Below are 24,513 nucleotides of genomic sequence, written 5' to 3'. Positions count from 1 at the left end.
GCAAAGTTAGAAAATTACTACATTAGATTTTTAAGTAAGAAACGTTCTCCATGTCAACCTCTGTCTTGTGATGACTGTTTCACTGATTCTGTTGTACTTCTAATATTAATCTTTTAGTGCTGCTCTCTGTCATTACAAGTGGGATGCCTATACAATTTCAGTTTAGAGTTTTTAAAACATCTCTTTAATACTACTTTCTATGCATAAATTACCCTTATTGCATTGCCCCTGTTTTTCTCAGGCTGTATGTTTCCCAAACAGCCACCTCTTTCTAAATGTAGACCTAAACTGTAATGGAGAGAGCTGTAGCATACTTTCATTAATGACCTTGGCAACAGGCTACATGTAACCTGTGTTTATCACATTAACTTTGAGGATTTATATTGGCATTCTCTAGGACGTTACTCCTCTTTGATCTATTCACTGATTCCATGGGGGACTGGGGATTTTTACCTGTAGTACCTTGTACCACTTGGCTGAGTACATTCTCTCCTTTGCTGTCAAGCTCCCCACTGTTTCATCTTGTGTTTCTCTGTATAGCCTACATTGTGCATTATCACCGTCTCTCTTCACAGTCCTTGATAACACAGATGTCTTCAATGAAACCAGTGGCTACATGCAATTTTACTTTACTAATATTCTAATATATACTATATGTATGTATATGTATACATAAAAATATTTACTAATATTCTAATATACTAATAAAATTCTGTGAATCCATTTAAAGCAGAAATCAGTTCCCATGCTGGATAACAAGTATTCTGAGTTTAAAGAACAGAAAAGTCTAGTATCAGAAACTTGACTGATATTATTAAGAACAACACATGTCAGCTGTATCTGAAGATTAGCAAAAGAGTTAAGAACAGCTTGTTTCTCTCATGTTCCCGCATTAACCATCATCTGTGTCCCATCTCTATCTTTATTCATGTGCCTCCTTCTGGCTAATTCTCTGTATCACATTCCCTTCCTAGCAACGTGCTTTTTCCCCTGGACTTTATTTCTTTTTTTCTGTTCTGCCCAACAAGATTCTTTACTATCTTCCTGGGCCCCAAGGTGCAATCATTTTACCTCTACGGAGGAAGAAAATGATTGCCATCCTGTCAGCTTCAGCCCCATTGAAATTTATAGGTGACAGCAAGCATTTGGAAAATGAAATTGAAGTGGCAACTAGCTGTCATGATTTTATGAGACTCTTATTAAATGTATCAGAAGTGTTTCAATATTGCCGGCTTTTGCAATTAAAATGCCAAGATACATAAAGAACTACCTTCCTCCTTAATTTGATCCTCTGTTTGCTATATAGAGAGTTGTAGGATTTCTTTCTTTGCCAGCTATTGTGATGTTAAATCTGTTGTAAGATTCTGAGGAGCATCTACAGTATGCACAATTTTCTCATAGGCTTATACTTGTGTATTTCAGTGGTGAGTCTTCTCTCTCACTATCTTAAATTCTTCTCAGGTTTTTAAGGGAGGTTTGCAGTAATTATTCTCTTGTAGAGCAGAATTTTAGTTGAAAAATTTAGGTTTAAAGTCAAGGTATGTCTAACTCTTAAGGAGTTATTTCCCTTTCCATAGTGAAGCATTGTGAGAAAATCATCTCATTTAACAAGTTTTGATCACGTGAGCTGAATTTCCAAAAGCAATAATGCAAAAACTCTAGTGAGAAATTTAAAGACTTTATTTCATGGTTGTCACATACCAACAGTTAGATTCCATATAGAATAAAATAACTATAAAGATTTATGGTGTATCTCCACGGGAATGGAGGTTTTTTCTTTGCAGCTGTAAGTGAAACTTTTGTAGAGGGGAAAAAAAAAAAAAAAAGTTCTTTAGATATTAAATAATATTTTAGTAAGATAAGCTATCAGTGTAATTTCTTCCATTTGATAGGACCTATAAAAGAAATGGAACAGACGTGTCCTTTAAAATACTGAAATCATGTGTTCTTTGTGACTTGGAATGAGCTGAAATGGTGATGATCTGCAGTGAGAATGTCAACTGCCTTCAGTTTTACAATATATTATTGTAAAACATATTTTCTGTAATTAAGTGGCAACTGCGAGATTTTATTCACTGGGAAGAAAATTAAGGATGTTTTCTAATTCAATAAGTAAAAGGACTTGCTAAATCATAATGTAAGTAATCTATATAGGAACATTTTTGAACCAACGATCAATTAATGAGCATGGTTTTGAACAACCATCTGTGCATTGTTTATCTCTGTGGAGTTTGAGCTAAGTGTCTAAGATATCCTACTAAGAAAAGAAAACAATAAGAAATTCGATCCAAAGACCATTAAGACTTAATATGAAACCCAGTAAAGGGATTTGTCTGAATGCTGAATTGTGTTCAAGGAAGCTTAAGAGCAAGTAGCCTTTCTTCTGCTGTGATCTGCAAAGACAGAGGAGGATGAGAAGCATCACTAGCAAAGCTGGCTAGGACTCTTCTGTAACAATTCCACAATACTTATCTGGAATGTTTTGTACCTTTCCAAACCTTTTTGTATCACAGAACAATGTTACTCGTTGTGCATGTCCAGATCCAAACTTGGCAATTTGTTTAATCCTTAGAAAGGTATTAGATAACAATTGTTCTTAGAACTGCATGCAAAGTAATGCTCTACTGCATTTTCCTGAAGACAGCTCATGTTGAAATTCATAAATAATACAATAATACTTAGAAAAATATGAGTCGCTTTGCAGCATGCAACTGTGGCAGATGAAAAGTGACTGCTTCCTGCTGTCTCCACAAGGAGAGTTTCAGGTTCTGTAGTAAACCTAATCATGCTTACAGCCGGATGAATAAGCAATTGGATTTCATTCAGGTGTTTGTTTCAGTTCCTGATGGATTTGCTGAGACTGTGTGCATGGACTCCTTGTGTGCTGGGTTGTTTTTTTTATGTGCATAGGGAGCAACTTCTTAACTGAAGAAATATTTGCATATTGTTATTCACACAAGGAAATTACAGCAGAATATCTTTGTGCTCATCCAACACCTGGCTCACAAAGCTTATATCCTTAACATTAGCAGTATTCAAGGACCTTTGAAGCCAGCAGAGATACTCCTGTCCCTTCAGATCCATAGCTTTTTGTGCTTTAACTCATGCACATTTACATGTATATATTTCTGTTAATATGCATTACTTATATGGCTAAAAATTTTAAAGTATGAAGTGTTAATTTATAGAATTTTTGGGAATGAATTCAAATGCAAGAAGGAAAACAGCTTCACTAAACCTGTGAATATCACTCAATGATTGGTCTTAATTGTGCAAGTAAATTATTACAGTCTTTGAGAATTATTCTGTGGTAAACCTTTCAATATTCAATGCAATGGGCAACAGCAGCACCCTGGGAAGAGGCAATGAGTGCAGATACTGGAAGTTACTGGGTGCATGTAATCACCTATAACCAGCCAGATATGCTATTTGGAATTGTTAGAGCTTCTAGATTAAAGTTGACCCTAAAACAGTAATACAAATAAACCTTGCTAGACTAAGCTGGCTATGCACAGATCCAGCTCACATTCTCCATCATTATTGCATAGTTGTAATTGGTATAAGATACATTAATACACCATTGGTTATCGTTTTATTATCTAATAATTTTAGAAAAGGACTCTGGAATCAAATTGCGGTGATAGTAATAGGAATTGAAGCTGTAGTTTTGAGCTAAACCTCCACTCTAGATGTTGTAAGCACCATGGCAGAGTACTAATAACTCCTTTCCATGTTGCTTGTTGATTTTTGTAGAATTGCAGTTATGTGTGCATCTCTTTAGAAGATGCTGGTGGTCTCTTTAATAGGTTAGTGTGTTAACAGCTGATGTCTAATTAATTCTACCATCTTAATTGGATCTTTTAGATGCTCAGCCAACTGGTCAGGCACACAGTGTGAGAGGCCAGCTCCCAAAAGCAGCAAGTCTGACAATATCAGTACAAGTAAGTACTTCAAATAACAGCTACCACCTCTCCTGTTTTAGTCAGTTTAGACAGTTTAACCTGATGAATGATTTAGAATAAAACTCTGTGAAATATGTACTGGTTATCTGTATTAAATGCAAGAGGGGGAAAATCAAGGAATTTTTTCAGTGTTTTGATTGGCATTCAGTGTTCCATAATATAGTTTGGATCCATGCCATGCACTACATGCTCACTGCTTCAAGGCTAGCCTGCACTCTTCTTCAAGTGTATCAAGTGACAAGTACTCAGCGATATCACTGCTGTGCAGGGAACTAGTACAAGACCTCTGACCATCTGAGTCCCACTGAAGGCATCAAAAATAGAGTTGTAAGCAGTTCGTAACTTTTGCATTGGCTGTCTGCAGAGCTTTGAATTTTACCTACTGTGAAAATCATCCTGACAATATGAGCAGTTCCTGTCATATTTTTTTTTCAAGCATACCTGTAAGCATAAAAGAATGGTGTTGCTGCAGCATTGGCTGTTTAAACTGGACAAGGTTCCCTGCAGTGCATTGAGTATGCTGATGGTACCCTGCTGTATATCTCAGTCACATTTAACCCAAGAGGAGTGGGGGGAATGAATTACCCACTATTCAGGTCAGCTTGATCCTTAGATAAAATCTTCCTAGCAATCCAGACAAGTGACATAAAACTTACAAGCTGAAAACAGGCAAAAAACCTACATCTGTGTTTAGTATTGAGGGAATACCTGCTATGATTTAGGAAGCAGGTGTTCATCTTGTGCCTGCTGCTAGACCCCAGGCTGCACTGTGGTCCCCAGGCAGCTTGGAAGGCTGGGCATTTTTTTGTTGTTGTTGTAAATTTATCAAATTCTTTTTCCTCCCACATTCACTTTCCTTCACCCATTTCTTTCCACAAATGTTATCTTAAAATAGCAATTGTTGTAATGTCCTTTACAAGCTGAATCTTCCTAAGCTGAAGGGGATTAAGGATGCTTCAGGTTTTTGTTCAATACTGCTTGCTTTACTGTGAGCCTCTGAGAATCTGACTTTCAATAAGCCTGTAGGTAGAATTCAAGGACTCTTTTTTGCAGTTCTTTATTTAGACTGCATTTCTTGTAGAGCAGAGGCTGTCAACAGCTTGTGTGGAATGAATCCACTGATCTAACGGTGAAACAATGAGCTGTATTTTCATTTTCCAAATTAAGTATTTTAAAGGCTATGATATTAAAAGAAATGCATTTTATTCCACATTGGTTTATACTAAAGACCTGTAGCTGCAAGTGCAGACTAAAAGTATTTGTTACATATATTTCTTTAGTGCTAGATACTTATATGAGAGCTAAGGAAGGCTTCAAAGGGTACCACTCCTGACCTTATTTTTGCAGGTCTTATCTCAGTTAAGTTATATGCCAAAATAACATCCAGGTAATACTCTTCTCTGTTTCCTCCTCTCCTTTAACATCACTGTCTGATCTGTGCACTATTTTTCTGCTACATTAAGCACTTACTGTAGTTGTCCTGATTGCTTAAATCAGTGTTGCAACATTATTGGCGCTCAAGTAGAATGCAGAAAAAGACTGGAATGTGCCAGCTATCCAAAAATGAATATTGCTTATTATTCTTCACATTTCCCACAAATAAAAAGCCAAGACATTGATATAAATGCTAGCTGTTGAATTATTCATTGAATTACAGAATTGCATTGGTTGGAAGGGACCTTAAGTTCATCCAATTCAAACCCCCTGCTGTGAGCAGGCTTGCCACCCACCAAATCAGGTCTTCAATCAGATCCATACTTACTGAATATTTTAAATTAATAGTTGTGTGACTTAAATATAATACTAAGGATGATGGAGGGGCAGTTGGAATCAGCTACTGTAGTTCTTAAGTCCAAAGTGCTCAGCAGTTCCATACACCTTCACATGTAATCCCTGCAAAGAGGGGCAGGGTTTAGAAGAGGTGTGTGTGGTGACAAAAATGCATCACACCATCTGTGATGATATTTTTTCATTGGGCAACATTCAAATTTCATATTGATGAAGCTCAACACAGGAAATTTCATTTTTTGTTGAGGGAATTTATGCTTTTTTTTTTTTAATTTAACTATGTTACAGCTGTTAAAAAAGCAATGACTGTGAGGATTCAAAGATATTTCCTTTTGCTATTTTAGGGAGCATCGCAATTATTGTTCCTCTTGTTTTACTGGTGACTTTGATCACAACTTTGGTAATTGGACTGTTCCTCTGCAAAAGAAAACGAAGGTGAGTAATTCTGTACTTATGTATGGAATAATAAGCTAAATCTCTTAAAGTTATGCAAATTTTTTATACCAAAGGTCTACAGTTTTGAGTGATTTATTTATTTAAAATAGAACAGTTTCTGGATTCAGTGTTAGTTGCATTTTGGTTCTAATTGGAACAATTGCTATTTCATATCTTCATGTTCTGCATATAGTAAATAAGGTATAGGTCTTGTCAAGATTGCTTAATTCTGCCAAGACTGTATAAGGATTAATAATTTTATCAAGAGACTTACTGAGCTTCATAAGCAGAATTAATGTATTTCTTCGGAGCAATGTAATTAAGAAATGTTGTTAACATCTATAAATACTTGCAGAGAGAGCTCGTGCAGAACTTCCGGTTTCTAATCATAGTTCACACTGATTTACTTACATTGATTAGCCCTTTCTGATTTTGCGTTAGCGAAGTTGTAAACGATGTACCTACTGTAGAGTCCCAATCCCTGTCATCCTCACTGAAATTCAGTACATAAAGAAAGAAAGAAGAAAAATGTTTCTTCTATTTGAAAAGCCAGTGTAATACACCTCTGTCCATACTGTTATTAATGTTGACCCTGAGAGGTTCTATAGATGTCAGATGCTACAGAGCCAATTTACTGATAGCCAAATCCTTAAAATGAGTTGCTGAACTGTAAACAGTAAACTACTTCAATGGAAGAAGTTAATCAGTAAAGTAACGGGGGAACTCAGTAATGTGTCTTTTTCTCAGATATTTTAAAATGTAATCTTTTTTAAAAATCTCTTCAAAGACTATAAAGTATGAAAATAGGTTCAGATGCTCAACACTTGTACTCTACAGGTAGGCAGTGTTTCTTAGGAGATGTTTTTCCATGCCATTTCTGAAAAATACAGTTCTATATTAGATTTCAGCTATTAATGGCATCTTTAGCATTAAAGCAAGAGGACCTGACCATTATCATATTCAGTGTGACTTCCCTATTATTGTCTCCATTTCTTATATTTACTGATAACAGACTCAAGGTTAAAAATAAGACTGCTTTACTAAACTGAGGAAAGTATTCCTGTTGAACTGCAACTTTCCAATAACTACTGGCAGAGGATACAAATTGGAACTATGAGAAGCCTTACAGTTTTAATGCATCACAATGAAATCATTTGCTTGTCCATAGATTATGACTGTCTGAGTTGGAATAGCTGGTTTGAAATGAAATTGAAATGAATGAATGAGGAGATTACTCATATTTGCTCCATCCTGATTGCTGCAAAGAACCTGCATTATATTTACAAGGCTTTCTTCAGGAAGTGAGGGAAATCTGGGAATGGTGGGGGAAAGTCAGGGTTGTAAGGAATGTGAGTGCATCCATACCACTTCAGTCAAAATGAGAAATACAATAAAAAGCCTATATACAATTCCAGCCTATATGAGATCTACATGTATACTCAGATTGCTACTTAGTTTGAAAATTGCAAGGATTTTCTGAGTTTCTACAGGAAATGCTTTTCATCCTGTTGTTCCTTATAATACATAAGATAAATAAAACTTGTACTGTTCCAGGGGAAAATATCCAAGAAATAATTTGTAGTTTATTTCTTGTGTTTCTGCATTACAGGACAAAAACTATAAGACGGCAACCCATTATCAATGGAGGAATCAATGTTGAAATTGGCAATCCATCATATAACATGTATGAGGTGGGCCATGATCACAGCGAAGGTGGTCTTTTAGCCTCTGATTTTACTGTAAATGCAGAAAAGGTAATTTTTTTCTTTTTCTACTGGCCAGTATGCTACTTACTTTTTTGTCCTACAAGGTATTGGCTTTGAATGCAATTAATAGAAACAAAACAATGATAGTTCGATTTAATTACAAATAAAGACAAGTTAGATTTAATTAGAAAAAAAAGACTTTGTGTATGTTAACATTTGTTTTTCAGTCTGATGATTTCTAATGGACATTATTTACTAGTGCCTGCATTTTACCAAAACAGAGTTGGGTAAAATGAGTTTTTTGTCATGGAATTAATACTGACTGGGAGGTATATTATTATACAGTCTAGATTTTGAAGTGTGAAAGAGTGTATTTATACTTAGGAGATTTAACTACTTTTACACCAATTTTTAAAAGCGTAAAGAATTCAGAATCCTGGCTGGATAGGTAAAATGTTTACACAAAACTTGTATTACCATTTATTTTTTTTTTGTAAAAGATGCTGTCATTTCTACAGCACCACTCCTCAGTGACTGAACATCCTCAGTGATGTGACATGGGATGAACAGGGTAATGCTTTGATATCTTTCCTAGAGCTCTGTAATCAGACATACACCAAAGGGCAGCCATCGTTCTGTGGCATTTCTGACAAAGCAATAACCGGATTACTGTTAGCTCTAGGAATGTCATCGCTGAATCACATAGTCAGTGTGCAGAATACAAGAGGTAAGCTGAAAATGGAGTTACTCCCTGGAGGATGAGTAACTGAAGCAATGCCCTAATCCTTCATGGAGGGGGGAAAAGAAAAAGACTTCTGAATTCTATTCTGCTACTGAATGCAACAATTTCTCAAGCTGAAAAATGCCTGTTATGAGATTATTTTTCTTTCTTTTTTTAACTATACATAACTCCTGAAATAATGGTTTCAATCAGTACACTGTTTATTTAACAGTGATGATAAGTACACATGGAAAATGCTCGATTAGCACAGAAACTAAAATTTTCTGTTTATACAGGCCAGATACATAGGGGGAGGGCCCACTGCATTCAAGCTTCCCCACACAGCTCCATCAATCTACCTAAACTCTGACTTGAAAGGACCACTATCAACAGGGGTGAGAAATGATGATTCAAATCCATTTCATTCCATCACAACCCCTTGCTAAAGAAAGGTTGTCTGTCATTTTAGAGTATAGGCATTTTCTATTTGTTTTTAATTTTGTTTTTGAGTTTTAACAACAAGAATGGCAGGAAGGTAGATGTTTACATTTTGACGTATATAAAGCATAAAGCATATAAAATTAAATCTGTGCCTATCATGTTTAACATCATCCAAAACTGCAAATGTGTCTTTAGAAAGGCATGCACAGCCAGTAAGCAAGGAGATAGCTTTTCATAACATTATATAAGGTTACTATAGCATTCACAGCTATATATGTATTGATATATTTTCAACTTATATGCAATTATAGACATGTAGTGAAGTTTATCAAGCTTGAAAGAACTTCCCACGTAAACAGAAAAAAAAGTTTTCTCATTTTAGAGGAATTTGGTACGCAATAAGTGAACAATTTCCTTTAATACTTGCACTACATCTTTTATTGTTTGGCTTTCAGTAATTTTTAGACAAAAATCTGACAGCAGCTTAAAATACCAGCACTGTACCTACAATTCATCAGGCATTCAATGTTTGCAAACATTAAAGTTTAAAATTCTAAAAAGGAACATCAGTATATTCGTTTTCATGTGCCTCAGTAAATATATTCGTCTTTTGTGCCATTTGCATTGCATGACCGTAGTACATTCTTTACTATTCAAAAATGTAACTATTTGTAAAGGGTGTGATGTTTCTGATGGGCCACAGAACCATTGATGAGCTAGAATAAATGCCTTTATCCAGCATCAACAGTTTTCTGCTAGTCAACTCACTCCAGTAACATTCTGTACCTCACTGTACTTCTTGAGGACCCAATCAGAGTATATAATGAGATAGAGCCCACTATTCTATAGGAAGTAACTTGGTAAGACAGTGTATAAAAGCCAAGAATCTTTGTACTGTTGTAGCTATCGTTCTTAACAGTGATGATTAATGACATAAAAAATCCCATGAATTGGCATATAACTAAATTTCTTATGATAAGTGTAATGAAAAATATGAAGGTTCAGATTCAACAGGAATAGGCAAGTACAACTGAGAACATAACTTGCTGCAACAGATATCATAAATTTGTGTTCCAATACTACAGAAGAATAACTTGTTTTTCCAAACCTTTTTTTCTTCTTCAATTCTAAGAAAGAATAAAGCACCAGGCAGTCCTTTTGTCACCTGCAATAGATGGAACAGGCAGCCTTTAGCTAACCCCAAGGAACAGCCGCTTTATTCACCCAGCCTAAAGAAAATCTTAACTCTGGGTTCAGAAAAAGTATTGATCAGTAGGGAGAAGATGAGTTAAGATTCTAAACTTTATATTCATTTGTTACCCAGCTTGTGTTCAGCTTACTGAATAATCTACCCACTTCTGTTTGGGTTATTTAAAATCTAGCCACTTCTTACTTATACAAAATATATAATTTACCTGATTTTCTGTCTCACTATTCTTCCATTCATAGTATTTGTATAAGAAAAGCTGTGTTGTTTAATTATTTATAATTTAGAGGAATATTTTGATGGTAAACTGCACTTTCCAGTTATTAGAGGTAAAAAGCTGAATATCTGGTTGGGTAGCAAAGATCTTCTAGGAGACTATAAAAGCACAAAGTATGTGGAAATTGAGACATTTGTAGTATAAATCTTGGAAGGTGCTTTTGCAATAGCATTAGTGGTAAGGGCATGAGTTTCATCCATTTTACGCATCCTTTTATACTGTCGAATGTAGGATATTTCTCATATACTCAAATGCTTTCACGATTTAAAAATGGACTTGTCCTGTAATGAAGTACCACTCATTTCAATAGATTTGTCATTAGAATCCAGGATACCAAACTTGTTGAGAAAATGCTTCTCAATTTGTTATGAGATGATATGTTAACAGTAACGCTGGTTTATTTTTAAAGCAAGTTTAATTTACATTACGAAAGTATTGAATTTTTGGTCAAATCATGTTGTATATTTGGGCCACAGAATTCGAAAACATGGTCAGCTATTGATGGGATGCTGATGTCTTAGAACAGGTAATACATGGAAACTGTTGGTTGCAGTTTTCTACTGTTAAACTTGTCACATGGTCTCACAGTGCACCTTCTCTATAACATATCTATTCTGAAATCTTCTAGTGTAATAAGGTGGACAAGTGAACTTCAGAGACATTTTTCAAGGTTTTTTGTTTTGGTCATTTCTGTTACAGTTTTAATATCATAAAATGCTGCATGTCATGCCATTGATTATTTTAATAGCATGTCTCATATCACAAATTTAATTTTAACTAAATAATTAACTCATTTTTTGCAGAAAACCAGGTATCTATTAAATATGTCCAATTATATTTTGTGTGTACTTGTTCTAGCTTTAGCCACACCATTTCCATTTCCATCAATGTTTATTTTGGTTTAATCTGTCTGATCTAATATATGCTTAATTTCTCTGCAGCCAACAAATTACTCCAATCCAGTATATGCAAAGTTATACATGGATGGACAAAACTGTCGAAACTCCTTAGCAAGCGTTGATGAAAGAAGAGAACTCCTTCCAAAGAAAATAGATATTGGGATAAGGGAGACTGTGGCATAATCTGCTGTTACCTTTTATACTCTGTATAAATGTATAAAATATAATGATTACTTTTCTATGTACCAACAGTATTATAATTGTTTTGGCATCAGCATTACCTCTGTTTTTTTGTTCTGTTGATTGTTTTCTGAGTTTTTCTTTTGCTGATGACTTTTGACTGACCATTTGTAAGGTATTTTTATGATAAAGAAACTGCACTACAGTACAATTTACAACAATGCTGCTGAAATAACACACCTTTAAATTTGTTAAAATTGCAAACAACATATTCGTTTGTAGCGTGAAAATGAGCAATCTATTTTCTATGAACTTTTTTGGTTCTACTTAATCAATGAAGATGGTATTTGCACTTTTTCATTATGTAGTCTGGAAGCTGTAGTACAGTGTGTAATTTTGTTTATTTTAAATGGTGAAAGAATGATTGAATGGTCTACTCTCTTCTTTGTGCCCATTAGAATTTCTCTTCAGATCCTGATGAAACTAGATAACTTTTCACAAACCAACATAATTTGCTTTTAAATTAGCTTTAGGTTGCCAAGAAGTAAGCAAGACTATAGAAATGAAACATCTAATGATCTGCATGAACACGATGATTATGTTTCAGAAATTCAGTGACTGTACATGATATACTAAACATATATACCATGTAAACAAGCTTTGTATTTATTAAAACCTTATAGAACATAGTAATGGTATATCTTGGAAGCTGAAACCTTACTTGCTGTGGGACAAAGCATATGAACTCCAACAGTCCTGTAGTACAGTAGCCACCCTAGAGCACAAGAGGGCATTGCCTACACATGCATTATATGTTTATTCACTTAATCACTCACATTACTTATGGATTAATAACTCCCCAGACATGTACCACATGAAAACATGTACCACAGAAAAACACCTTAAGCACACACACTCAGTCACAGCATTTGGTTTTGACCGTCACAAAAGTAGTCACACTTGCTTAGAGATATTAAGAAATCCAAAAAACTGCAGTTTCTTTAAATGAAAATGAACTGTGATATTGATAAGATAAACTGTAACCTAGTTACACAGTAGTTAAACCTTACCTAAGTCTGAGTTTCAATAATCTGGGTTCGATATTGCAATCCAGCTATCTGGAGTAGTTTTCAGTATTGGTTTCCAGCACTTGCTCTGACCTGGTTTGTTTTCTGTTGTTGCTAAGAAGAAAGATCTGGTTCAACTTTTTTAATTTTCATGAAAATAAAGAATACAATGTCTTTCAGGTTTGAACTGAATCAAAGTATTTTATACATAACTTTAAAGGCACAAAAGACTGATTCATACATATACAGTGGAGGATTCTTCCTTCCTCTGCTAAACGTGACTGACTTTTAGTTATCATAATATATTAACCTAACAGATTAAATATGTTTGTGGTTGCTCTTTCTTCCCTTTGTACAAGCATTACAAAAATAACTGCTGTTTTATAAGAGATTTTTGTTGTACTATTGTGCATGCATACTACCTATTTCTAAACTTTGCCATACTGGGGCCTTTATAAAACTCCTGATTTATGTAATACTAGTGCAATTTTGCTTGAACAATGTTATGCATATCATAAACTTTTTCAGGTTCTTGTTTAAGTACATTTTTTTAGATGGAACAGTATTTTTCATTTTGGTTATAATAGTCATTTTGCCTATGTTTCTACAATGAAGTGTTAAATACTTTATAAAAAAGAAAATTGTTGACTGGCTTATTTAAATGAAAATTACATACTTAATTCAGTGTGTTGACTAATTTTTAAATTTAGGATAAGAGTGAAAAGTAAAGGAAAAGAAATGGAAGGAAAGGAACCTTGCTTTGTACAAATGACGAATTTAATTTTTTTATGACAATTTTTGCTTTTTATACAACTTCTATTTGAATGTTTTCACACCTCTGCACATTTGGATAACAGGTGTATGGCTGTATATTCTGTCAATAGAATTTTAAAGCTATTTTGTTTTCTACAGAGGTACTGAATGGTTTCATACCGTAGAGCTATGACTGCACGGGTTCTGCCTTCATTCTGTTGAACCATCAGATAGGATCTGGCCCTCAGTTTTAACCTAACTGTATTTTTTATGGGATGTAAGCAGTTTTTCTTCTCAGAAATATTTATTTTCTGGCAGAGACAACCTCGTATCTTCAGTACTCAGGCAGAAATACATTTTAACCAGTGGCTGTGCAGGTAACATGAGTTTGAAATCATAAACACACGAATCTGGTGAGCTTCATTTACTGTGATGTCTCATGTCTTCTTTCATTGGGACATTTTTGTTTGCAGTAGCTTAAATGTAAATTAATATTAAAAAATTAAATCTATTTATTTTCTTAGAAACACGCAGTTGATGTCAGTGTAGTTATTAGATATTGGATATTAGATCAGAATCTGATCTTTACCTTATAGGCAAAATTTTGATGGTGATATTTTGTTCTATCACTGCCATGCCTTAAAGATCTTTCAGTTATGCACTGTAATAATCCTCAGTGGATGTTTTTGTTCTTTATTTTTATTTTTTATTTTTAACTTTGCTGAAGTTCTCCATAGAAGTGGTTTCTCACAATCCTTGAGCCCCAAAATCCCCATGTTCTTTATCTGCACAAACCACATGAGGAGATGAAAGGTGGACAGTTTAGAACCTGATCAATAATAACCTGTATATTTCTGTGGTTGCTTTCCTGAAGATACTCTTGGCATTTCATGTGAAATGCTTGTATGTTACCGTTTCTCTGAATTTGTAAAGTTACAATTATTTTTCCCCAATGCTAATTATTTTTCTTAGCAGTATGAAGCAGTTTATTGTTTCAATAAGTATCAGGTGCTAAAATTATTAAGAAAAAAAAAAAATGGACCTTCTGATAAATCTAACCATGAAAAATACACTGTTGGTTTTTTTCTTATACTTAGGCAATGTCTAAGCAATGGTTTCTGGTTCCTGGGTGTACAGTACTGCTCTTTACTTTCACTACACGCATTTTTGTTGAACAGAAGAAAACAGTATAAATAACTTTGAAGGGTAACATGATGTGCTCCTTTACAAATTGCATTCCCAAAAGCTTTGCTAAAGGGAGAAGCTTTACAGAGGAAAAAAAGGAAAACATTCAAAACTACAAATTGGGTTGGATTATACTTGTGCAACATGGAATAGTCATTCTGTACAACTAAGATAACGTAAGAACAGGAAATACATTCAAAAATATTTATTTTGTTTTTTATTTTTGAATCTCTTTACTGAACAATCATTTTTTATATTCACAGAAGGAAAACTCTGAAGTACAATACCTTTAAAATTTATTTCTGAGTTGATTAGCTATCAGTGAGATTGTGAATAAGGTCCTAACGTAACATTTAACTTATTTGTGTCAGGCTGGCAGTGACCATAAATAGTGAGGCCACATGGAGTAAAAATTGGTTTAAATACATTTCGGAAAATGCTTCACATAGAAGTGCACAATGGGTTAGAATAAAATTGAGTTCCTTCTCATACGTACTCCTTTCTGAAGGGTAAGAAAATAATTTAAAAAGGTAATCATGTTGATAATAAAACATCCTCTGGGTAATCAGCTTTAAAAATAGAGACATTTTTCATGTGAAAAAAAAAGCAAACAAAAGGTGAAGCTCATCTCTATAGCCCTGGGGCACCTCTGCATAGAATTGAGGCACTTGGAATTTTTCAAGTCTTATAGAGATGGATTGAGGGACACAGGTATAGCGGGCAGAGGGAATGATAATTTATCATCTCAGTTCTCTAATTTATCACTTACCGTCTCCACATGTGTGAAATACAGATCTAATGAAAATAAGGGTTTCTAATTTAGTGCCCGTACTGTTAGATGACAAAAAGGAGCAGACAGACATTAAACATCCTTTGGTTCCTTATGCCAGCTGCACGTCCCTCAGTACATGTTGTGACTTCATGACCTCTGACAGTGGCCTTCAAAGTAATACATGAATAGAGGAAACTGTCTCCTGGCCTCTGGATGATACTGAATGAGCTCTACCTGGGAAAAAAAGATTATATGAATACCCCTACTACTGCTACTAAAGCTAACAATGGTCTATTTTTTGAAAGAAAAAAATAATCTCTTTTTAATCAAGCCATGTGCCTATACCCAACACTGATAATATACGTATATACATATCAGAATGGTTATGTCTTTACTCACAGCAAAAGCTCATTTTGACAGGTGATTAGAAAGGGAATATTTGTAACTCCCACAGGAAACTCATGGGCTATGTTTATTAAGAATTACTGTTAAGCTCCTTTCTTTAAGTTACTTAAAGTTACATCAATTGAATGGTCAGTTTGGAGCGGAAAATGATACGATCTGGTCATTGACCTTTTCTGAAGCTTAAATAAGAAAATGTGAATGTTACAAGAGTTAACACTGCAGAAGTCTTCAGCAAATAGTTGTGTAGCATTGGTTCTCACTTGTTTCATGTTGGTAGTGCACCAGTGGCATCCTTGTGCCATGTAAGAATGTGTTTAGTGTAGGTGATTGATATAAGGCAATTATATAAGTGGGTTTGTATTTCTGGTGATACTATCTGCTCAGCAGATCAGCGTTCATTTGCTGGAACAACCTAGGAGCACACTTGAGCCTCAGCAATGGATTTGTGCCTGTACTGGCTGAGTGAAATGCGTGGATGATTGAACCTGATGCCAGCCATACCCCACATGTGCTGCACGCTGAACTTTGCACTCAATCTGCATAGGGTTGCTCAGTCCTAATGCAAGGAAACAATGCTAAGATACATAGTTTTAACTTAGTTAACTGTTGGAACTGTTGGTATCACCTATATGGCTAATGTGATATCACTAGCTAGGGACAGTGAAGTCCGTGTTCACTGAGAAGTTAGTAGTAAGCCCTTGAGTAGCATACTGTTGTTGGGCATTGCAGCAATCACAACTGATAGGAAAGTCAGAGCAAAGGTATGGGCCCTTCCCGTGTTTTGCTGGAGCAAGTCTCTGCAGTGGCTTTCTGCCTATGTTTCTGAGGACTTCTTGATAAACTAATGATGATTTTCATCATGTTACCACAGTGGTCAGCATTGCATGATGTCTCGAAACAGCATGCTGGTAGCTCAGGTAAGATATCTTACTGTGGCAAATGGTGTGAGTTTGGTGGCACGCTGTAGCCTGGGATATATGCCTCCTGGTGACTTGCATGAGCCCTGAATTTCAGATCCTTATGTTGGCAAGTTCAAACCAGAATAAATAAACCTTTGCTGTTTTGGAATTTATACTGCTACTGTAAGCTTAACATAGCAAAAATACAGAGATTTTTATCTTAGGTTTATTTATCCTGAATCTAAGTTCTTAAGAGCTTTGGTGTTCATTGTATAGCTGATGTTCTTGATGTTCTTTAACACCCCACCACTATCTGCAGTGTAGTTAAGCTAGTATGAGGTGCCTGACATTGCCAGTCAGAAATTCTGCATGCTTGGTGAAATTTGATATGTGTTTTGTAAATCTGGAGCTTTGAACTTACAGAAGTGAAACTGTTGTTCTTGGTTTGACCTTTCAATGGCTCACAACCAGTTTTCTTTATCGTAAGTGAAGGAAAGCAAAGCAACACAAGTAGTGCTAGAATAATGCTCGCAGGTAGTGGAAGGGAAGCCTCTCCTGTGTGTTAGGTCATGGTTACCCTTTTCTAGGCATATCTGTGGATCCCAATGTCTCTTATCTTCTACTCCACCCCATCCCTTCTAACAGTGGTCACTTCTAAATATATATATAAATATATATATACACATATTTGCACATCTGGTTTGCTGGTTTTGATAACAGGATAAACATAGCCTGCTATTAGTTAGTCAAGTATGCAATGCTATGCTGTTGTCCTTACTGCAGAAGTTCAGAGGTCACACTTTCAAATTTCATATACCGGGTAGCCATTGAATTGACTTCTTTTTAGCAGCCAGGTTATGATCAGGCCACTTTGTGGAGCAGGAGCCATGCTTCATGTGAGCCCTGCAGCTGGTACACAGGCCATACCCCCAGGCTGGAGTTCCCATACCTCTGCTCTTTCAGTGGCCTTTCCGCTGGTTCAAGAGAACACATCCACCCTGCAGGGTTTTGTAGTTCAAGAGTCAGGCTGAAAATAGGTCTGTCATGAAACAACTGTGACCTTCTCGAGGTTCTGTCTGTGTGTGCGATTGGGTTTGTACATTGTAATGCCCTGGTGCATCCTACCCAACGCTTGTCAGAAACTGTTAAGCCTTTGTTAAAGATGTGTGATGATTTTCTACGTACATTTAAGTACTCTATTCATTTAGAAATTCCTAAAATCCTAATACTTAATTTCTCTAACAATATTTTAATGCTAATTATTCTACAATTATAGTTTAAATTCACCTTATCAGCTTATTTTTTTATACTGTAGAATCAAATGTCTTTTTCCCCTCTATTGTTAATTGACATTTTAAAAATATAGCATAATGGAATCGTTAATTTGAGATTGCTATTATATATACTACTAAGTCACATCCAACAATATTAGGATGTCCCTTTTCTGCTAAAAATTGGTGCATTAATGTAGCTTTCAGTGATAGGTACTAAAACATCTTTATAAATATTTGAAAAGAAGCTGCTCAATGAACTGTGCAAGACAGGAGGCTGACCTCGCACAACTAATTAATTACTGCAATCAGAGGATCTCCAGACGAAGTACCCTCTTTAGCAATTTGAAAGCTAATTAACATTCGTGTCTTGCAAAAGTCACTTGACTTCCAATTATGATTAAATGTGCAAGGTCACTGGGACATGGCAAGGCAAAGAGCTGAAAGTAATCTCCTAGTACTGTGGTGACAGTCAAAAGTAATGTCATGCACTGAAGGGCTACAGAGGAAATGCAGATTATGCATTGTCACATGCTGTGTGAGGGGCTGATGGGAAACCATCACAATGGCTGTTGGGCCCACTTCTGTATACCAAAGCAAAATGCTTCACTTGCAATTCCTGAAACAGAAACACACTCAACAGCTGAAGCTGTGCGTAGATCTAATCAATACACTGACTTCCTGGTTTTTAAAATATCTGCCAAACTGTTTGGCTGCTCTCATCACGCATCGATCAGCCTTAGTATAAATTTAATAAGTGTTAAGGAATGGAAGAAGGTCTCTTGTCATTGAATTAATCACAGATGACTAAACCACAGTGCCTAATCAACGCTGCAACAAAATACTGCATTGTTTTATGTTGTTATGATCAGTGGATTAAAAAGACTTCTTTGTTCTCTGTCTTAACTATGACGTTCATACATATATCAGCATCTGCACTTACTGCTGGATGTATTTTTGTAAATGTATAATTAATTTCAAATTTTGTAGATAGAGCATTTCTAAATTGAGAAACTTATTTTTTGCCTCATGTCTTAAAAAATAGATGTATATATATACAATTTAAAAACAAATATTTAACTGAAGGAATAAGATAATTTAGGTTAACAAGCACATTAGCACCAAATGAAATAGCAAGCATTGACTATAATACAAGGTAATTAAAAAACAGTGATAATATTGTCTGTTTAAAGAGCCATATCCAACAAATACAAAATGACAACCTGAGCAGTGTCACAAACTTCTGTATCACCTCCTATTTTTGTTAGCATTGTTATTATCAGAACAGTTGTTAGAGCCTGGCTCAGGTGAAAATAACGAGGTCAGACACCCCACACTCATTGTCACTAGTGAAGTTAATTGCTTCCATGTCAGGTAGGAAAAAAAAGCCAATAACCTGCAGACTTCTAAACTCCCTTTAGCTGCTGCAACGACAGTGTTTATTTGTACAGCATGATGTAAAATATGTAAGTTCACCAAGCTGGACACTTCATGCTGAAACATGCTTGGTGATGTCCCCTCCAAAGGGGAGGGAGTAGGAAGCATTACCCTTCAGCATGACAAGAATAGTGAATTAGTCCATCAGGAAAAGAGAGCTCATGACCTAGTAATTCCACAGTTGTGGCCCAGAGGAAATGAAAATTACGTGCTTCTTAACTAACCAATAACTCCGGCACAATATTATATTATATTATATTATATATCCAGCAAGTTTCAGGGAGAAGGATTGAATATGGGACTAGCCTTTGGAGGGCATGCAAAAGATGCTTGGCTGCATGGACACATGTTATCCACCAAGGCGGGATATCTCCAAGGATGCAGCTTCAAAGGTGAGCAGAAAGTTGGAAATTCCAGGAGGTATGCAGAAGGATACAAGCAAACTGGCTAAATACAAAGGAAAAAGGAATGTGCTAAAATTTGGGGGGTTTTCACTTGCAGCTACATGTTCTATTTTAAATATGGATATTGTAAAAATACTTCTGTTTAATTTTCCCTTAGCTGGCAGGAGCTTTACAAGAGGTTAAGGTGCAAGGCAACAGCCAGGCACTCCACATAGGAAGGTAAGGCAAAACTGTATACCAGACAAGTAATATCCCTTACCCATTGCCTTGGCTTCTCAGTGTATCCTTGAGAGGCTCCACAGGCTGTACTTGTCAGTTTTGGGTGTTCTGTTTCAAGCTGCTTTGACGTTTAGAAGAAGAAAAACAGTATAACCAGTAAATCACACAGTGTATAATATATAGCAGAGGAATTACAGAGGATTCTTTTAACTTTTGTTTTCTGCTATTTTAGAGAGTATGAATGTTTATTCAAGGTTTGTTGGACTTGGTGACCAACAGCGTCTTATTTTCTACATTATTTTCAGTTATTCACATTCCATAGTACTTAAATGCATTTTTATCCCTTTAATGTTTTAATAGCTGTGTGTGTTTCGTTTCTTGTTTTGTTTTTTTACTACCAGCTCCATGAAGTATTTCTATGACAGGTTGAAAAAAAAAGACAGGAAAATTAGCTGGATTTCCATGGATACAGATAATATGAAGTAGAGCTCTTTGTATTGAACAGTAGTCTTTCTTTGTACTTCCTATATTATAGAATTCAAATTGAAATTTAAAAACCTGTGATGTTTCTGCCATATATGAATGATAGAGAAGCAGAGTCATCTTCATTACAGATGACAGAAAGCTGTAGACAGTACTGAGGGGAGGAAACTATTTAGTAAGGAGAAGAAATGCAGAATCATAAGTTTTGACAGGACCTCAGTGTGCCATCAGCCCTCTACATATGTCTCCAAACAGAATCAGGTGTAGCTAAAGCAGACTGCTAGAGCATTCCTCTCTCATTTTTGAAGTGTTAATGTTGTCCTTTAACAGCCAGTCCTAGTATTTGCTGACCTTCTCTTGTCGTTCAGTTTCTGCTGTTGATGTATAAAGCTGATTTTCCTATTCATAATGGGCAAACCATACTTCTTTCTACAACTTTTAAGAAAGTGAGAAGCAAAAATGAAGCAGATAAGATGACCTCACTCCAGGGTACACATCATCTCAGCCTTGCACTACTGCTTGTGACCATTGAGAAGCATTCTAAGTGATGTCTTTAGCCAGGCTTGGGTAGCAAAATGAAGCCCGAAGGTACTGTGTAGTCCTCCTTCACTACAGCCCTGGACCATCATTGGTATCTAATAGTACTGATGGGTGATAAGCAGCTGCTCTCACTGCCATCTCCTTCTTATTTCAGAAGTATTAATTATCAAATGATCACACAACTCTAAATTGTCACTTCTTTGCTTATAAGTCTTATTCTGTAAGTGAAGACACACACTGACCTCTTGCTGATGCTAGGTTCAAGCTCTAAGAAATCAAAGATGGGACTCTTGAGCAAATATTTTAATGTTTCAGCAGATCAAAGAATCAAAGCTATACCTATCTGTAAAAAGGCAAGAGGCCTTTTTTTTTCTGAAAACCTCTGACTATCAGAGAATCATGAAGATTGTCCTATTCCAATAGATCTAAGTTTATTACTGCTATACCAACACAACAAGGCATAGCTCTACAAAGCATTACTAATCACTTCTCTAAAGAGACCTCTGGGCTTTGTTAACTTTAAGGAATGTCTCTGCTGTCTCTGCCCTGCCTTATTTCACAATAGGAGTCTGAATCTTTTGAAGCATCATCAGTAATCAGGTAATGAATCAGTAATGCCAATACTACAAAACGCCTAAATTTAAAAATAAATTTTAAAAAAGAAAAAAGAAAAGAAGAAAAAAAAAAAAGATGAAATGCTAACTGTATGAAACTTAAGAGTAGCTTGAACAGTGCAGCTGAGGAAAGTGCACAGTTAAACTGTGGTACTGAAATGGGTCATTGATTTAAAAAAATACCTATGGCTTTACAAGGTTCTTAGTACAAAGAACAGCTTATGGGGTCATTTGATCTGAGGTCATTCGGTGAAGCAGGATGGAAAAGTACAAATGAGTGCTGAATCCATGGGATTAAAATAGAATCAGATGAGTGAAATTTGATAATGTTCACGATAGTACATTTGTTTAGTTCTGAGGTTTTGTTTTCGATCAGTGAGGATGTTTACTACTCAGTCAAATTACCAAGGGTCATCATTGCAGTCTCTCTCACTGGAGCTCTTTAAATAAAAACTAAATGACTTTCTAAACAGATAATGCCTTAATTCAGCCAAGATTTAATTTGAGTAGAGTTGTACAAAGGATCAGGGTAGAAGTTCATCACTTTCAGGCCACAGGGACTACGATCCTGTGGGTTTGCTATGCAAGCAATATTTAGAGTGGATGAAAACTTCCTGAGAGGTACAACATTCACCACAAACTCCCCCTCTAAACGGTGTTAATGGTCATTTTTTGTGTTTTGTTTCAATGTCAAGGATAAAATTACAGTGGTAAGCTGCAAGCCACATACTTTGCCCATGTAATGGTCTACACTTAATTGGCATAACGCTATTCGAGTGTCTTTTAAATGCAGAGCCACAGGTATAGGTGCGATTAAGTTGTCTGATGATACTCATAACATCAGCAAGAAAGCAGTGATGTGCTGCATTTGTAGTTCTTGAGATGAGTGTGTCCATTAACAGTTCAGCACTAATGACTGACTGGAAGACGTGAAAATGCAGACCTGCTGGCTGCAAATAAACAATTGGGCAGTTGATGAGGGACACAGCCACTAAAGAAGGTAGGTACCTAAGACCCACCTATTTCCCATTATACTCTGATTCAAACTCTGCAGCTTTCCCCTTCAGCTGTCACATACCCACCACTACAATTAAGCCATGAGATGAAAGAAAGGGAAATAATTGTTAAAGGTTGGAGTGACATAGATATACTTTGTTATAGATTTTCAGGGAGAGCAACCCGTAGTATTTACTGTGTGCACTGGGATGGAAAGTCAACAAAAACCCCAGAAGTCTGTTCCATGACCAAGCAGTGTGTATGTGATATATTGGAGTTAACTGAATGCTGTTAACCTTCAGGAATAGAAATAGCATTTGTGTTATTCTTCCTACACAATGGAGAATGATCGAATTTTCCTGATTTAGGCCATAAGGAAGCTGGAAGAGAGATCTTTTTTTTTTTTAAATGGACAGTGGCTTTCTTTGGGATGACAGTTCCAATAGCTGGCATATGAGGGCATTCCCAGGCCTCCTTGTGTTTGTTTATTTCTTTCTAACTTTTCTGTTTTGTTTTAAGGTTGTTTCAGTTTGCTTTGTTTTTCCTCAGCTAAAATATGGATTTCAAAGAGCAAGAAAGGAGGTGAGGGAAGTGAATGTGGGTACTCAACCCCAGGTGTGCCCTGACCATACATTTCCTTCAGAGAGGGAAATGGTGTGATTATGTAAAGGACTAGGTCTGTTATGTGTAATTGCAGTGATTGCATGCTTTTTTTTCTGCCTGATGGCTCTTGCGTTCACTCTTGCTGCCACTTCATGCTGACCTTCTCTTGGGATCAGACGCATCAGCTGTGAAGGACAGCTGTCTAGTCTGGTTTGCTTCCCTTGTGGAGATATGCAGAGGTGTGCATTTGTTTCAAGACAATGAAGGGATTATAAGAACCTTATAAAGTACAAGAATACATGCAAAGGGATATTTCTAAAGAATACATTGGAAAATAGAAGCTTATGGTAATAGAGTCATCTCACATTTTACTTTTCATTGCTCCAAATGCATAGAAATTGTTTCTGTTGAAGGTGCTCCCTGACCCAACCAACAGCAGCCTTACAAAACAAAGCACTCCGTTATCTTACCTTTACCCTGTGATTTCAATCTTGAAGGCTTTTAATGGTGCTCCAAGCACCACTGTGCATGCTGAGCTAGACGGAATTTGGCAGAGATCATCATTGAGATGTACCCACTTTTTTGATTTCTGCCCATGGTATTGATGAAGCCTCAAATTTGTGCATGAAAATATGTATCTTTGAGTGTTTTTTCTGCCACTATGAGATCTGTTGACACTTAATTTAGCAATATCTGGGGCTAAGGTGCTATAGAAACACACAGATGACTTCTAAAGTCCAGGCACGTGAGCAGGAAGTAAAATTTCTAGTTTTCATAGCTTGGTTCCACGTAATTAAACTTCTAATAGGAAATGGATATGCACATAACTTGCTCTTTATGAGTACTCTGAATTCTGAGTTTGCCAAGAACTGAGCAGTTATTATGATATAAGTAACATGTATTCAGTGTACATAACACAACTGTTTGTGATGCTTTTCTTAGGCTACGGCAAAGAAAAATGCTACCCATAGGACTAAACAGCTTTGCTCATAAAACATTGCAAGTATGGAATTTTAATCTAATCTACTTAACTATTTTATCAACATGCTTTGGGATGATTAAATCAGTTTCTTTATGCTCTAGGATTTAAAATCCTGCCATTGGATGCTTTGCGTGTGAGCTCAGGAGTTCACTGTTCAGTGTGGGTGAGAATGTACAGCAGAAATTAAAGCTGCTCAAAATTCTGTGTAGCAAACCTGCTTCTTAATGATAGATTTTTTTTAGGTTCACTGTGCAGTCAGGGCACATG

General features: G+C 35.9%; 1 protein-coding gene across 8 annotated transcripts in view; it reads left to right on the top strand.

Annotated features, from left to right (window-relative positions):
• LRP1B (LDL receptor related protein 1B) overlaps nt 1-13,963 on the top strand; it is a 547,576-nt gene extending 533,613 nt beyond the window's left edge. For 5 of the 8 annotated variants that reach the window (XM_015869156.2, XM_015869155.2, XM_015869152.2 and 2 more), the window contains 5 exons: nt 3,865-3,941; nt 6,095-6,185; nt 7,795-7,939; nt 8,909-9,007; nt 11,479-13,963. In XM_015869156.2, coding sequence (XP_015724642.1) covers nt 3,865-3,941; nt 6,095-6,185; nt 7,795-7,939; nt 8,909-9,007; nt 11,479-11,619 — 553 coding nt within the window. In that variant the 3' untranslated portion in view covers nt 11,620-13,963. Of the gene's footprint in view, nt 1-3,864; nt 3,942-6,094; nt 6,186-7,794; nt 7,940-8,908; nt 9,008-11,013 lie in introns of all 8 variants that reach the window. The other 3 variants (XM_015869153.2, XM_032445718.1, XM_015869154.2) reach the window with 3 other exon arrangements.
• The last annotated feature ends 10,550 nt before the right edge of the window (nt 13,964-24,513 follow it).

This window comes from Coturnix japonica, chromosome 7 (assembly GCF_001577835.2).
Source record: "Coturnix japonica isolate 7356 chromosome 7, Coturnix japonica 2.1, whole genome shotgun sequence".
Taxonomy (NCBI): Eukaryota; Metazoa; Chordata; class Aves; order Galliformes; family Phasianidae; genus Coturnix; species Coturnix japonica.
The sequence above is the reverse complement of the archived record's forward strand: the minus strand, read 5'-3'. Positions and strand labels throughout refer to the sequence as shown.